General features: G+C 42.7%; 1 protein-coding gene across 1 annotated transcript in view; it reads left to right on the top strand.

Moving 5' to 3' along the window:
* dusp6 (dual specificity phosphatase 6) overlaps positions 1–12,402 on the top strand; it is a 41,673-nt gene extending 29,271 nt beyond the window's left edge. The window contains exons 5-7 of the mRNA XM_088080183.1: positions 6,673–7,856; positions 8,156–8,590; positions 10,747–12,402. Coding sequence (XP_087936309.1) covers positions 7,454–7,856; positions 8,156–8,590; positions 10,747–11,060 — 1,152 coding nt within the window. The 5' untranslated portion in view covers positions 6,673–7,453 and the 3' untranslated portion in view covers positions 11,061–12,402. The remainder of the gene's footprint in view (positions 1–6,672; positions 7,857–8,155; positions 8,591–10,746) is intronic.
* Positions 12,403–15,676: the final 3,274 nt, after the last annotated feature.

Genomic DNA, 15,676 nt, shown 5'->3' on the forward strand with positions numbered 1-15,676 from the left:
ATACCAAGTGTAAATTGAGAACTTCTAGATGTTCAGATTCACAAAACTTTATTCCAAGTAATGATTTTTGTGTTTGGCCATGGTGTCTATCACTTCTCACACATAATATTCAGTTCCTCTTTTAAACACCACCAACTTCCTGTGCATCATGCGCTAACACTAAGATTTTGCAACATTGTGATGTACGCAGACGCTGTCTCATTGTCTGCCTCCGTCTGCCTCTCTGTCGTTCTCACACAATAAATTCCATGATAAGCCATGCTCCTATCCTGAGTATGTGTCATGTACATACACACAAATACGCAGACGGGCCTAGCTCCAGACCTGATTAGTGCATGTGGTGAGTCTTTGTTTGAGGACAAAGGATTTCCCCGTCTGAGACGAGCAGCCGGTGGCAAAGAAACAAGGAGGAGGACAAGATTAGCTGCCGAATGAGAAGTGAGGGTGGGGTAGAAAGGGTAGGGTGCAGATTGGAAAATATGGAAATTAAGTAAACTGCTCCGACATGGCTTCTCGATCCTCCAGTTTGAGTTTGAACAGAAGTCGGACGCTCCTCACCAAGGGGAACCATGTAAACGGAGGCGTCCCTGCTTTTAGTCACCTGGGAATTGAAACTCATTCTCCTCACTTGTCTTCAATCATTAAGTCAATCATTGGGTCAGTCCATATGGAAATGTGAACCGATTCAAATGTAAATGGCAGCAGAGACGGTGAAACTTTTAGGAAACAGAAGCAGTAGAGGACACACAACATTTTTAATGCTTTCTTCTCATGAACCTGTCACATATTCAGATTTTTTCTCCCAATTCTTTAGGAAACATTAGAATACAGAAAGGAAAACAAAAAAATAAAAGACCAGCAGCACAACCAGTAGGACATGAAATCCAGTATGTCTGCAGGGCTGTGGGAAATGAGGAACAAAGAGAGAAAGAAAGGGCTTTTGCAGGAGTAGAATACAAAGACAACAAGGCAGTAAACATGTCAACACATGATAGATGAGCCGACTGGAGAAAGTAACAAATACTATTGTGACACACTTGCAGTGGTGAGTAGAGTACTGAAAACCTACGCTCGAGTAAAAGTAGAATTACTTCCAAAAATAATGACTGAAGAAGCAAACAAAATCTGCCTTTGAGGACTTTGTTTCATAGGCTTACTGTTTGTTTTTACTTGTTTCATGAATAAATGTATGTTTAGTTTGTTTCCTGTTTTGTTTTGTATGTTCATTCCTCATGTGTTATGTCTGGTTTAACTTCCTGTCTTTGTGAGTTTTCCAGCCTTTGTAATTGTTGTGCCCCGCCGTGATGAGTTTCACCTGTCCCTCACTAGTCCTGCAGTCCACTCACCTGTTCTCACTTCCCCAATTAGTGTCTCACCACTCATACCTTCCCAGCTCCCTTTGTCCTTTGTCAGATTATCTGCTTGTGTTTTCTAGTGGTGTCCCTTCATTCTTGGATGGTCCTGTTGATTATGGTTGGCTATTGTTTGCCTTTTCAGTTAAAATATCCCTCTGGTCCTCCCTGCCTGTGCTGTTTCTGTCCTAACAAAGATGCTTTCCACCTCAAATATATGTAGCATAAATATTGAAGTTGGCTTTCCATGAGATTAAGTGTTCTCCAAAGCACACCAATTTAAAAGCCCAACAGACTGCTAGCTACAAGTTCTGTATATCTCATTATCATAATATCAAAGAGTAACACATGAAGACTTGAAACACCGGTACCTAACATTAGCTTGCTAAATGCAGTACAGTATATGCAACATATCCGCTAGATAATAACATGCAAAGGTAACATATCCTAAGTGCTGTCTTCCCCAACTCTCCATGTGAGTGCTCATTTTGTGCGATTGGCAATAAGGTGTTGCAAGTTATTTGAATTTCTGTATATCAGCACTGCTGTTTTCCTTTGTGAATTGGTGGCATGTATGACGAGCCACAATCAAGTCTTACCAAAATATTGTCCGTGATGCTCAAATGTGTTATTTGACAACCACAAGATCACAAATAAGATATTTTTCCTGTTTTGTCTTTGTTGTGGACGACAACTCTCTGAAAATGATCTGAAAAATGAGTGAGAGTGAGAGAGACTGAATGAGAGGATGTGAGTCGTTCCCACAGCGTGGTCAGATTTCTGTTGACACATCGTGACGCCTTAGTCAGGTTGAGCAAAGCAAGTTTGGAAATGTTGCAACAGTGTGTTGACATGCAGTAGGTCCATGCTTTCAGTCAAACCTAACTGGCTTCTGACATATTTAATTTTTTGCTTCTTTAGACGGTGATTGTAGATTTCATGACAGGGAAGCTCATTCTCACTCTGAATTTGTCAAATAGCGACGCTCTGTCTGTGCTTTTAGTGTATGAACATGATGCCATCCCAGAGCGTAAACTGCTGACGCAGAGTGACACCTGAAACATGATAAGTAGACGCGGAAGGTCACTGAGAGAGCGGCACCATGTGATGGGTTGGGATGATAATGTGTTGCACAGGGACAAAGAGAGGGAAATGAAACAGAACGGGTGAGAGAAGACGGGAAAGAGGGGGCCAAGGGCGAAAAAAGAAGGGCAGAGGCAGAATAGTAGGGCGAGCAGCAGGGAGGAGGAGGAGGCGTTGAGGGGCTAAGGGAGAGGAGGGAGCAGAATTCATTTGAAGGTGAATAGAAACAGCTTGGCTCCATTCAGAGGGACTTCTGGAGGTGGAGGGGGGACATGCTGCAGGGGCCAAAGGGCCTGCAGCAGGGCTGCTACACACTTCATATGCTAACAGAGACGCTGGCAGGGACATAACACACACAGACCACGATGGTAATAAGTGAGGAGACAGGCTGCTGTGTGAGACGGAGTCGCCTGCCATTAGTGTGTGTGTGTGTGTGTTTGAGATAGGGAAATGTAGTTATATTTGTATATTGTAGATCAGTGATATGCAATTTTCGCCTTGCGGGCAAACTCTGGCGCCCAGAATGGTGTGGGGTAATCCCCCAACTATTTTATAATTCACAAAAAAAATAAAATGATTCTCACTGGGAATTGGTTTTGTACTTTTAATATACATAAAGTGTCAAAGTGCATAAAACAGCATTGAGATAGAGCTTGTTTATCAAAAAAAAAAGGGTCAGCATTGGATCCCCCGCCATGACAAGGGCTCCTTTCATGTCATCGGGTGTACTACATTATGAGTCTGTAATGATGAATCTGCTGTGTGTTTCAGAGGATGTTGTCAGTCGATTGATAAACTCCTCCTGCTCACTGATGCTATCTGGTTACAGAGCTGTTGGTGTCCGAGGTGTGACAGACAGACAGGACGCAGCAGAGAGATAAGTCTGCTGTCACAACACGTCTATATTTGGACAGAAACCTACACAACAGGTTTTAAAAGAAATCCACACTCAGTCATGATTGTGTATTTGGTATATTGTTTACAGGACGATGGTATAGTATTTAAAGCCCCCTCCAAACATGTTTTTAAAACACTTTGCTATGATTAATATTTTGTTTAACAAATTTTTCCCATGGAAAACAAACTCTAGACACAGATCTACTCTTTCACCCTTACTGATAAACTCTATTTTATCTGACATTCACTCTGACCAACACCACTGTTTGCATAAGGTTTCACTTTCTGCTTTCTCCAGCACTGGCGAGGCACTAATAGTGCAAAGTGAAAGATCAGAATCTCTAAAACATATATGTTTTAATACAACAATGTAAACACATATAATGCTACAAAATATCTACAAAATACTAAGAAATATCAGATAAAAATAATTTGAACTATGAGATCCCTGAAATGTAATTTAAAAAGTTTTGTTATTATATTGTTATTTTATGTGAAATATCAGCGGGCTTCGTAGTCAGTTTAATGAAGATAGCGCACGGTTACGTCCACGACTAGCCACCAGCTGAGCTTTGATGGCAAGACTGTAAGCGGATGTAAACTGAATGGTTTTAAAACACTGCGATCGAGGCTCTAGAGGACAGCTATTAGGAACTGCCGCTAACAGCAGTCAACAATAAACCTGCCTTTTGAGTGAATTGTCTGTAGCTGTATGCGTGCGCTAACACTGGTTATAGTTATGGTACTTGGAGTACGTAATATTTTATAAAGTGGGACACAGTGTAAAAAGTTTGAGAATCACTGTCTTAGTCTTATGAATGTATTGATGTATTAAATCCATTTTGAAAAGATATACCTACATAACAAAACCTCATTACCTTATGCTCATTATTGTTGCAATACTAAACTGTACAAAAAAAAGGTTTTCTTTTCCTCAATCTTTCAGGCTTATATACAGGCTAATAATTACAAATCTTTTTACACGCAGCTGTATACACAATATTAAATTAAAAAGATAATGATCAACTCATTATAACATTAGTTGTTTGTTTTTTTTACATAATAGGCCTACAAATTGTCTTGCAGTATACTCTAACTCTAATTTCTGCATGAGGATCACCATGGTTCATGAGATCTAATCTGATGAAGGTGTGAAGTTATCCTAGAGTCTGCAGCTCATCAGACCTCCTGAGTCTGAACAAGTGATATAAAATCAACAGGTCATCAATTAAAAGCCTTTGTGTGTGTTTACAGTCTGTAGCAGATGGCGATAAAAACACTACCTGTGAAAATGCTCCTTTTGTTTACCGGGCAGATGCATTTAGTTTGGGTGTGAAGGCCATTCAGCGGCCCTGATGGCTCTGGATGGACCGGCGTCTGTCCGCGTTAAAAGGGTGTGAAGGACGTGGAGATGGCCTAGATCCTCCTGACTGATGTGACCACTGACGCTCACTATTGATGTGTTTACCGATGTGTCCTTACAAAAAAGAACCCTGGAAATCCCAATCCTATCGCAATGTTCCAATCGGGTTAATATAAATGCCACACTATGTGTAAGATTTTAGCATTATTTTATGGTTCAGCTGTATAACAGGATTATCAAAGTGATGTTCAGGAGTTACAGTAGTTAGTGTGTGAGTCTCATTGGAATGAAAGAGACAGAGAGAAAGAGAGAGGGCGACACGTCCACCACCCACACATCTGAGCCTCTTCAGTCCAGTGAAGGCTGCACAGACAGAAATAGCTTCAGTACTGTTGTGTGCTCAAAAAGGCGCAGATTGTTCAACTTGCTTATTTCCTGTGCTTTCCATAAAGAAGCTGCACACAAATGCAGTGAACGAAACTTGAGTAGATCTTAATTCTATACACTTCTGGTAGACTATTGTTCTACCATAATATTCCTATGGAGACTGTTGGGTTTATTCTGTTTACAAAATCTATTTGAATTATGAAGTTTTTCTTTTTCAACTTTCATCTTGTTGTGCATATGATGTAAAAATGAGCATGAATTTTGAGTCTCTGGTAGGCCTGTGTACTGGAACATGTCCAAATAGAATGCACAACATAAAGTTACAGGAACAACGAAGGTTGAACAGGACTTTTATTTGGACTAAATTAAAGATGTTGACACCATAAACTGGTGCAGTTTTCTGGCAGAGGGCCCCAAACCCCCAATGTTGCAATGAAACCTACACCCTTGGATGTTAGAGACAGTTTCTGTCAAAGACTCCGGCTGAAGTGGAAGTTGTCTCTGAGCATTCTGGCAGCAGTTGTTGTTTGGCTGACCTCTGACCCTCCAGGGTGGATGGGACAGAAAAGAGAGTTTCTCTTTCAGCAGGGTGTCTGCAGGTCCAAGACAAATAGTTAGGAGCTATGCCTTAAGAGGCACAGTGGAAGCTTTTTACTGTCTTTAAAAAAAATGTTGGTTTCCTTCATGCATTGTTATATAAAGTGAGACAGACTGAAGTATGGTATTTATTTTCATATATGAAAATCAATCTTTATTACATATTGCTTGTTGATCAAAAAAGTTTTTACTGCACTTGCTCACACAACACTTCACGTCAAAGATAATGTTTTAAAAACATCACCTATTTATTTTTTTTATTTGGTTTATTTTGAACATTTAAAAATAAATCATAATACATTTATATAAAACAAGAACAAAAAATAAATGAAGAATAATCCTAAAGCAAACTCTCAATATACATATTATCATAAACAAGTTAGATTTCTGAAAAGGATAAGAAAGAATGATACACTCATATTATATTACCCCTTCTCTGTTTTTTGTTATATTATTAATATTAGTATTTCTTTTAATTTGACAAAAGTAAAATTATATTAATAATTTTCCAATGTTTTTTTATGCAAAGCCCAAAAATCCACAAAGTTTCAATGAAGTATTAGTTAAACAATGTCCATCCTAACCCCTCCTAAACCCTGTGCCTCTCTATTGTCTCAATATTTTCTTCAGATCTGATTAACATTTAGACATTGCTCAAACTGTTAATCTAAACTTTTCCACAAATGTACCCAAATTTAATTGAACTGCTCTTCACAGTGACACAAATACCAAACTATAGATTCAATAATTAATGCAGTTTATTTTCTGGTGTTATGTTTCTGGTGGCCTTGCATTGGGAGGGCTCTCATCTTGAATTTTCTGAAAGTTCACTTAAAGTGAAACACAACATTATAGGCTTGGATTATTAAAGCCCAATACCTAGCTCTTGTATATCGCACTATCTCGCTCTCTCTTTCTCTCTCTCTCTCAGTCTGAGTAAAGGCCATTCTCCCTCCCTCCCTCCCTCCCTCTTTTCCTTCCTTCTCCCTGCAGCTCTTCTGTTTGTTTGCACTCACTTGATCCGGAGCGGAAATTCCTCTCCGTTTTTGTGAATGACAAACTCATTAACAATTCATCAACACGGGCCGCTCCATCCGGCCCCCGTTTCCAAGGCGACCGCTGCTGGGCCTCCTCTGATTGGCCGTCCGACATAATGTATCCAATGAAACGCCTCCCGATTGTAGCCATTCAGCAGCCTGGCGCCGCAGAGAGCGCATCCACAGCGAGACTGCAGAGCGGCCATTCACAGCGCAGACAGACGGAGGAACAGGCGGCATCCGCAGGCGCAAACACAGCAACACAGCCCGCATGGTTCACATCCACAGACGGCGACCCACAACACCTTTCTACCCTGGATCTCCGAGGAGGAAGACAGAGGTGGAAGAGCTTTTGCGCGTGGAGCCGTGGAGTTATATAATAGCAGAGGAAGCGTCGCCTCGTCGCAGGGCCGGTGTGACTCATTGATAAATAACACGGGCTTTCTCCGGTCAGATGCATGAATGACCGCCAGTGAAGGCAGCCCGCACCCGGGGAATCTGTGAAGGAGACCCGCGCGTTTTTAATCCTTATCTTTCCAAAGCGCACGGGGCTTTGGAGGACATTTGGAGGTTTTGATTTAGCATTTTCTGCACTTTTTTTCCACAGCATTACCCCCAGTCCCTTGTGTTGCTGTGGGCCCTGACAAAAGACACTGTTTTTTTCCGGGGTTGCTCCTTCCAGCCTCCAGCTCCTCAAACTTCGCTTCTTTAAATCATTTTTGTGCACCTGCTTATAAATGCTTGACAAGCTCAAGCCCGTCGTCCAGCTCGACTCGGTAATGGCGATCAGCAAGACGGTGGGCTGGCTCCGGGAGCAGCTGGAGACGCGCAGGGACGGCCTGCTGGTGATGGACTGCCGGGCCCAGGAGCTTTACGAGTCGTCGCACGTCGACACGGCCATCAATGTGGCCATACCGAGCCTCATGCTCCGCCGGCTCAAGAAGGGCAACTTGCCTGTGCGCTCGCTGCTCTCCGACGGGGAGGACCGGGAGAAGTTCGTGCGCCGGTGCAAGACGGACACCATCGTGCTGTACGACGAGTACAGCCGGGAGTGGAACGAGAACGTGGACGGGGGGTCGGTGTTGGGTTTGCTGCTGAGGAGGATGAAGGACGAAGGCTACAGGGCCTATTATCTGGAGGGTGAGTGCGGTTCATTCACATTTTAGGGGCCCCGCGGCGGCGGCTCATTCATAGGGCAGATTCTTGCGCAGAGACGGAGGGAGGCGCGTTAATGTGAATCATATTCCGTCTTCGTTTGAGCTCTTCCCTCGCTTGTTTACATCTGAAAACACTCATTTAAAATGTCTTGAAAGTGTACTAAAACAATGTGTGAGCAAACTCTGTAGACATCTCCAGAGATGATAAAATGGAGTACTTAAATGAGGTAATATACGCTCATAACGGCCTTATAATAGATGTACTTGTGTGACATTTTCCAGGTGGCTTCAGTAAATTCCAGGCCGAGTATCCAGCTCTGTGCGAAACCAACCTGGACGGCTCCTCCAACACCAGCTCCCCCACCGCACATGTGCTGGGCCTCGGAGGGCTGCGCATCAGCTCCGACTCGTCGGACATCGAGTCTGACATCGACCGGGACCCGAGCAGCGCCACGGACTCGGACGGCAGCCCGCTGTCCAACCCGCAGCCCTCCTTCCCAGTGGAGATCCTGCCGCACCTGTACCTGGGCTGCGCCAAGGACTCCACCAACCTGGACGTGCTGGAGGAGTACGGCATTAAGTACATCCTCAACGTGACTCCCAACCTGCCCAACCTCTTCGAGAATGCGGGGGAGTTTAAGTACAAGCAGATCCCCATCTCGGATCACTGGAGCCAGAATCTGTCTCAGTTCTTCCCTGAGGCCATCAGCTTCATTGGTGAGTGATGAAGGCACGCTGCAGCAGCTGCAGTTAAACCTCAGGCCTCTGAGTTTCAGACATGCACATTTACTTTTATGGCTGCAAATAATTATACATTTTACAGTGATTACATTGCAAATTCTGTTTTTTTTTAGTTTAGTTTGTACAAATGCCAGAAAGTGGGAGCGACTCTTGAAATTGAAATGCAAGTTGTGTTCATCTTAAAGTAAAAAAAAATCAGTAAAGTATGCACGATAATATCGTCATTCATCAGTATCAACAATATTGGCTTTAAAATTAAATACCAGAGTTTGCCAGTTTCTGCTGACATCACAAACATTTTTTTAAATTGACAAAGTGAACATGTAAAAAACATCAACCCTATGTTTAAGTATTTTTCTTATTTTGCACAATGAATGAGTATTACATATGTGAAAGAGCATTGTGTTTAATGTCTCCATCTGCTGGTGTTGTGTCATATGATAAGAGTATGCACAATACCATGTTAAATCTACTACAGAAGAGACTTGATGATCACTAAAATTAGGCAGGGATAAAAGTGGCTTTACTGATAACAGTTATCTGCCAAATTAGTTGTTATGTGTTGGAATATCGGCTTTCGACAAAAAATCCAATATGAGTTAACACTTGCACAAAAGGAGAAAAGCAGGAACCAAGTCGTCAAGTGATGACTCGAATAATCCCTTCACAGCTATTTGCTCAGTTCCTCACCTGACGATTATGTGCGATTGTTTTGCAGTCAAAGCGAAGAGGCAGGAGCAGATAGTCGTGGACATAATCTTATTAATGAGATGTGTCTTATCGCTGCCAGGAAGTTCTTAGGTTCTTATTGTGCAATTGAGATTATATGAGGTGTCCCTGGCTGTGATGTTATCAGACATTCAGGCGGGGGCACACAGAACAGGCAGATTAAGGCCATTGTGTTCAGGCAGAGGAGGCTGCCTCTAATGGCACACAGGCTAAAATGCAACTGTGTACAAATGATTTGACTTCAATGGAAGACATCCTGGCCTATCTCTTGTCCCGGGGACTTGTGTAATTGCAGCACAAAGGGCGACGTTGAAACAGGAGAAGGGGAGGGGGGGTGAACAAGGGGAGGGCGGTAATTCGAGCGCAACAGGAAGGAAGTGGCATTGAAAGTAATCTAGGACATGGCATCTCTGCCCCCCCCCCCTCTTCCACCCTCCACATTACAAAAGGAGCCATTTACAGGCCCTGTTGACATCCTGTTCGCCTTGACAGCATGCCCTCATGACTCCTACGTTTACACGCCCAAATGGCACCATTGTCGGAGTAACCCTGGCGAGCGGAAGAATGGTTTAATAGACCGTAATAGTCAATTTCCCAACTGGCTACTCCAGGCCAAAAAAAACGAAAAGAATGTCGGCTCTGTTTATGTGCGCTACCGCCGCAGCCCCTGTTTGTTGACTGACATGCCTGGGAGATAGCCAGGATAACAACTTCCGCCGCTGTCCCTATCCTGGACCCGCTCCAACTTCCAACATGGCTTGACTTAAATGTCACAGATGTTTATCACAAGTTTTGTTCTGTCTGTGTGGAAAGGGGCTTCGTTTTTCATCACTTGAAGAACTGCTGCGTTTAAAATGTGCTCGTGATGCCCCCTAAACAGCTCCTAACTTCAAAAACACAAATAAAATGAAATGAGAAGACCACAAGAGACTTCTCTGACATTTCATTGGCTAGAAATTTCATTGATTTGTCATAAAACTTGCTGCCACAAAAAAATGTTTCGACCATATATTTAACAATTCTCAAAGGCGTTGAGTTTATAAATCAAAAAATCTTTCAAAAGTCTTCAAAGTCAGAGACAGACATGCAGGATTTTGTGAATCATTATTTTCTGACACTGCCTTGTAGAATCTCAAAATAATTGGTAAAAAAATAATAAGAAAAATCCCAAATATCCCTCACTTCAGCGTCACCCAGAGTCAAGTTTTATGTTACAATAAATATTTGGGCAAAACGGTCCCCAATCCTAAAAAATCGGTGGGTTGTTTTCATCGATATTGGGTTTTAAAAGTCTTTAAAAAAAACCATCTGCCTTAACCCAGAGGAACCCTGTTATTGCTCTGAATCTGCTGTTTTCTTCTGGAAGAGGTCAATGACATTCCATTCGTTTCTCCTTCTCCCAGATGAAGCTCGAGGCCAGAAGTGCGGCGTCCTGGTCCACTGCCTGGCCGGCATCAGTCGCTCCGTGACAGTCACGGTGGCCTACCTGATGCAGAAGCTCAACCTGTCCATGAACGACGCCTACGACATCGTCAAGATGAAAAAGTCCAACATCTCCCCCAACTTTAATTTTATGGGCCAGCTCCTGGACTTTGAGCGCACGCTGGGCCTGAAGAGCCCGTGTGACAACCGCATCGCGCCGCCTAGCCAGCAGCTCTACTTCACCACCCCAACCAACCACAACGTCTTCCAGCTGGACCCCCTGGAGTCCACGTGAGGTCTGCTGTCACACCCCTCTCTGCTTTGCTGGAGGTTTCATTAGGCCTCCTGTTGGTAAAAGCTGCAAAAAGTCTCTCTTTTTTTCCGCTGTCTGCCATGGGGACCGAGCTCTTGACCTTATTGATACAGCTGGTTTGAGGCGCCTACTGCTGAGCGTGGTTACTGGAGGGCCGAAGCTGTCTGGTCAAGACGCAGCTGCTGTTGACTAAATGAGGAGAGACAGAAACGAGGAAGAGTGCAGATACTTTCTTCAATCTTGTATCCCTGTCGAACTCCTGGGGTCATATATCTCTTTTTGTCATTGTGTCTGAGGAAGTGATTTGTCGGACAGCTGGTGGGCTGGTGTGCCAAAGAGATTGTTCAAACTGGACAGATCTGAAATAAACTCTTTTTTTATGTTCGTTTTGGGGTCCAGTACTGGTTTCCCCAAGGCGTCAGGGTGCGACGTCTCCTTTGTCTTCTATGAAGACTTGCCTGTGTGGGGTTAAAGCACCCCAGCTTTAGATGGCATACTATATATTGGACTCGATTTTACACTTCTGGAGTCTTTTCAACCATTTATACATTGTGTATATATATCTTAATATAAAATACAGCAAAAGCCTTGCTCTAGTATATACCCTTTTCAACAAGTGGGTACCGAAGATTCTCTTTGTTTCATATTTTACTTTTATGTAAGCAAACAAACTGATCAGTATGTTTTAAGTTGATTATGCCAAAAATCAAGTAGGCTTTCCAAGAATTGTGCAAAAATGTGTACATGTGTAATATATTTGATAATCGCTTTATGTGTGAATTCAGCCGACAGGCCTTGTTTTTGCACCCACCCTCACAAATCAAAGTCACCTTGGTTGTTTGCCTTACATTTGTGCTCAGAAGGTTTTTATTGAGCATTAGCCTTCAGAGAGATTCACTGATTTTCTTTAATTTACATACAAAAACACCAAACTGCGAGCAGATTTTAGAGCTGTTTTTAATTTGGCACATAGACGATAGCATACGTTTGAGTCAAAACGGCCAACGTGTAATCTGGATCTCTGAAGGCTAATGTGAGTAATCTTCATCTGTGTACAAGTGGTAAAAGTCTCTGACATGTGGACAAAGTTAGGAGGCTTTGCTCACCTCGCCTCTTCAGGGAAAACTCTGTGAAATGCAGTTTTTATTTGTCAAGATGAGTGAAGAAGAATCCAGAGCTTTGGAGGGTTCTGTCGCCCCTCTGCACAGAGAAGGCCATTTTTCAGAGGAAGCCATCTTGGTGACCTCTGCCAACCCGCTCCACTTTCCTCTCTTACGAATGTAAAGAAAAGATAAGTTATTAATAAATTGCTATTTTGTCTACACTTTCTGATCTCAGTGTCTGTTTTTCCATTGCTTTGTGTTTTGTTTGTTTCCACAGTGCCGCGTTTATGTAAGTGTCTCCTCATCCTCGACACAGTTAACCAGCAGGCCAAGTCACGACAACAAAAACAGTCGCCGTGAATCATAACTGTCCACCGAGCTCATTAACCACGGTGCTCGACACATCTCACACCTAAATTTCCAGCTCAGAATTAGCATATCCTGCCTGTCACATGACGCTTGTGTGACAAAGCGTTGTGCACACTCTGTCCTCTGCGGCAATCATTCACAAAGTGCAAAATGCTACTCAACAGGTACAAAGTGATTCCAGTCACGCTGTAAACAGCCAAACTGGTTTTTCCAGGTGCAGCGAGGGCTCCGGGTTCACACAAGCACTCCCTGTGGCACTTCCTGAAGGCGGGGCCTCTGCTGTCAACCATCAAAGGGAGGTGGAAGTTGCCAGATATGGTGTTATATGATAGCGAGCGCAGTGGTATGTACCTGTAAAGACCTGGAGGCCCAGGAGAGGAGGATCCACACAATCAAGGAGCGGGGGGGCTCTGTGTTCTCACGCAAGCACAGTTCAGTTCTCACTTCACAGCTCAGCAGAGACTCGCATTCCCACACAGCAGCAGAGTGTCTCCGCACATCAAAGTTAATAGACAAATGGACGTCAGCTGATTGTAAACGAGGATTTACAAAGACGAAATGCCACGCAGCTCTCTTTGTCTGTGAAGTCCTTGATGGTTGCAACATGTATGAGCTCATCATGGTCCTTAAATTGAAGTTAAGATTGTGTCTGAGTCAACATAAACTGCCGCCTCACTGTGATTAACTGCTAAGAGTCAAGGACAGTGAATATGTATGTGAAACATTTCACAGAACTGGAGGCGTTACCCTGTCGGACGTCTGTATGTACGTACATACAACATACATGCTTCCGTCTCATTCTCGTTAGCATGATATTTCAAGAACGCCTTGAGGGAGTTTCCTCAAATTTGGTACAAACATCCACTTGGACTTAAGGATGTACTAATTAGAATTTGGTGATCAAAGGTCAAAGGTCAAGGTCACTGTGACATCACAAAACACATTTTTGGCCACAACTTAAGAATTCATATGTAATCGTGACAACATTTCACACAAATGTCTAATAGGATAAAATGAGGAAGTGATGGCATTTTATATCCAAAAGGTCAAATGTCAGCTTTGCTCTGTAATTATCTGCAAAAACACACAATCTGAACATTACTAAACATTATCGTTCAGGAACAGAAGGGAAGACGTTCGGTCAAATACTGACACCCAAGGTTAGGTGACACTAATCTTGGGTGTCAATCTTGAAATTGTGCTGCTTGTATGTATCTTCTGTGCTGCCGGGGGACGATGTCTATGAGACATCCATGTTTTCAATGAATGTAAGCTTTAACTGCACGGTGGCATATAACCGTGAGGTGGTAATTCTATTTTTTTTTCATCTTTGAAGAATCTGTTTTTTTAATTCAAAGAAATCATAATTATCTTGACAAAATAAATGGTATAATAGACTCTCTAAAGTATCTTTTTAGGTTTTATTCTTGAGACACAATCTGGCATGCAGCTGAACAAAGCCAGTGAATCATTGGCTATGTAACAAAGGCCTAAACCTGCACACTCATGTCCTGACGTAAATGATTTATAAAAAGACTCCTACATTTCAGTTGGTGCCAGCGCTCTCCCCTTTGCCCACTTTCCAGTTCAGGTGATATTTTTCCGTTTCCTGGGTAATCATTTCATAATAATATGACTCTTTTAATCCAGCTGTAACAGCAGAGTGCATGCAGTAATGAGCAAATTTTGTTCCTATGGATCATATAGTTACTAATTTCCCATTTTATCCACAAGAATTTACATAACCAAGAGCAAAAACAGGAAACTGACAGTAACAATCCCTTTGATGTATTCAGGGTTTTATATTTGTGGTTTGTGCTGTATACAGTGGTATTCATTGTACCCAATACAGACAAATCTGTCTGTGATGTTCTACTGATATTTAATGGCGTCATCATTCATTTTTTTTCTTCCTGCTTATCAGTTTAAAGTGTCATGGGGTCTGCTCCATGCATAGAATGGAAGGTCACCAGTTCCTCACAGGATTAATGCAGATATACTGTACAGGCGATGAGTGATAACATTCCTTTTACTAATCTAATCCAGTGTCCAATCCATCTAAACTGCAGAACTAAACTCAGGGGAACATTGGCTAATCATACAACCTCCATAATAAAAGGCTCTTGGATCTAAATCAAATTTAAGTTTTTTTTCACGACCATTTAAAGATATTAAAGGAAGCCACATCTTTGATCCACTGTGTTCCCACTACATGTTACCAGCTCTACTCCACTCTACTCGCCTTTTTTGGTTCTCCATTAGGAAAAAGTACCTTGTACCTGGTACAACCTTTTTTGGTACCTACTCTCCTGGGCTTCAAAAAACAAACGACCGGATACTGTGAGGTACTAAAATGTGACGTGAAACAATGCAGACCACTGATTGGTCAGACAGAATCGTCACTGTGTCACTGCATCATCAATGTGCGGCATGCATGGAGTACCCTGAAGAGCGCAAACAGCAAAGCTACTGTTGTTGCCGCAGTTTCGTATCACTTTTATTTCTTTCCTGAAATGGCAACCAGAAAGATCACGTCGTGGTTGCTCCAGGAGGTGCAAACGTTCCTCATCTTACTGGCTGACAGGCGTATCCAGCGAGTGTGGGTCTGGCTGTATGTAGTTGTTTCTTAAAGAAACTGAGCATAATACACCACATGTATGCATAGTTCGAATTACGGGGGAGCGAAGGGGAGCTCAGCTCCCCTGAAAGCCTCCCTTGAGACATTCAGGGAACTTTTGTCTTATAGAGTATATATTTTCTGCACATAAAGGTTCCTGAAATAATACAAAAAAATAGAAGTAATATGTTAATTTTGTGTGTTTATTCGCTCATTGCATTCCATTTCCGAACATCTGTCTCCCTTTTTAGCTTCCGTGTCTATCCCTGCTGCGGCCATCTGTGCGTGAAGCGGTGCTGCTACTGCAAATTAGTTTTAGGAAATAGTTGCTTCGTGGTGCTTTATTTCTTTCGACGAGGTACAAACTTGATGTCAGAAATAAACGTCTACTGCGTCCCAAAAGCAAAACGTGGATTTTAGTTGTCAAACACAAGAACTAGGCACTATTGGGAAAATCCAGGGTCTGTGGCATCCATTTCATCACCAGTAAGTATGCTTGTTTTAAGTTA

The sequence above is a fragment of the Plectropomus leopardus genome, chromosome 7 (genome assembly GCF_026936395.1).
Source record: "Plectropomus leopardus strain MGB_pleo_1.0 chromosome 7, ASM2693639v1, whole genome shotgun sequence".
NCBI classification, from domain to species: Eukaryota; Metazoa; Chordata; class Actinopteri; order Perciformes; family Serranidae; genus Plectropomus; species Plectropomus leopardus.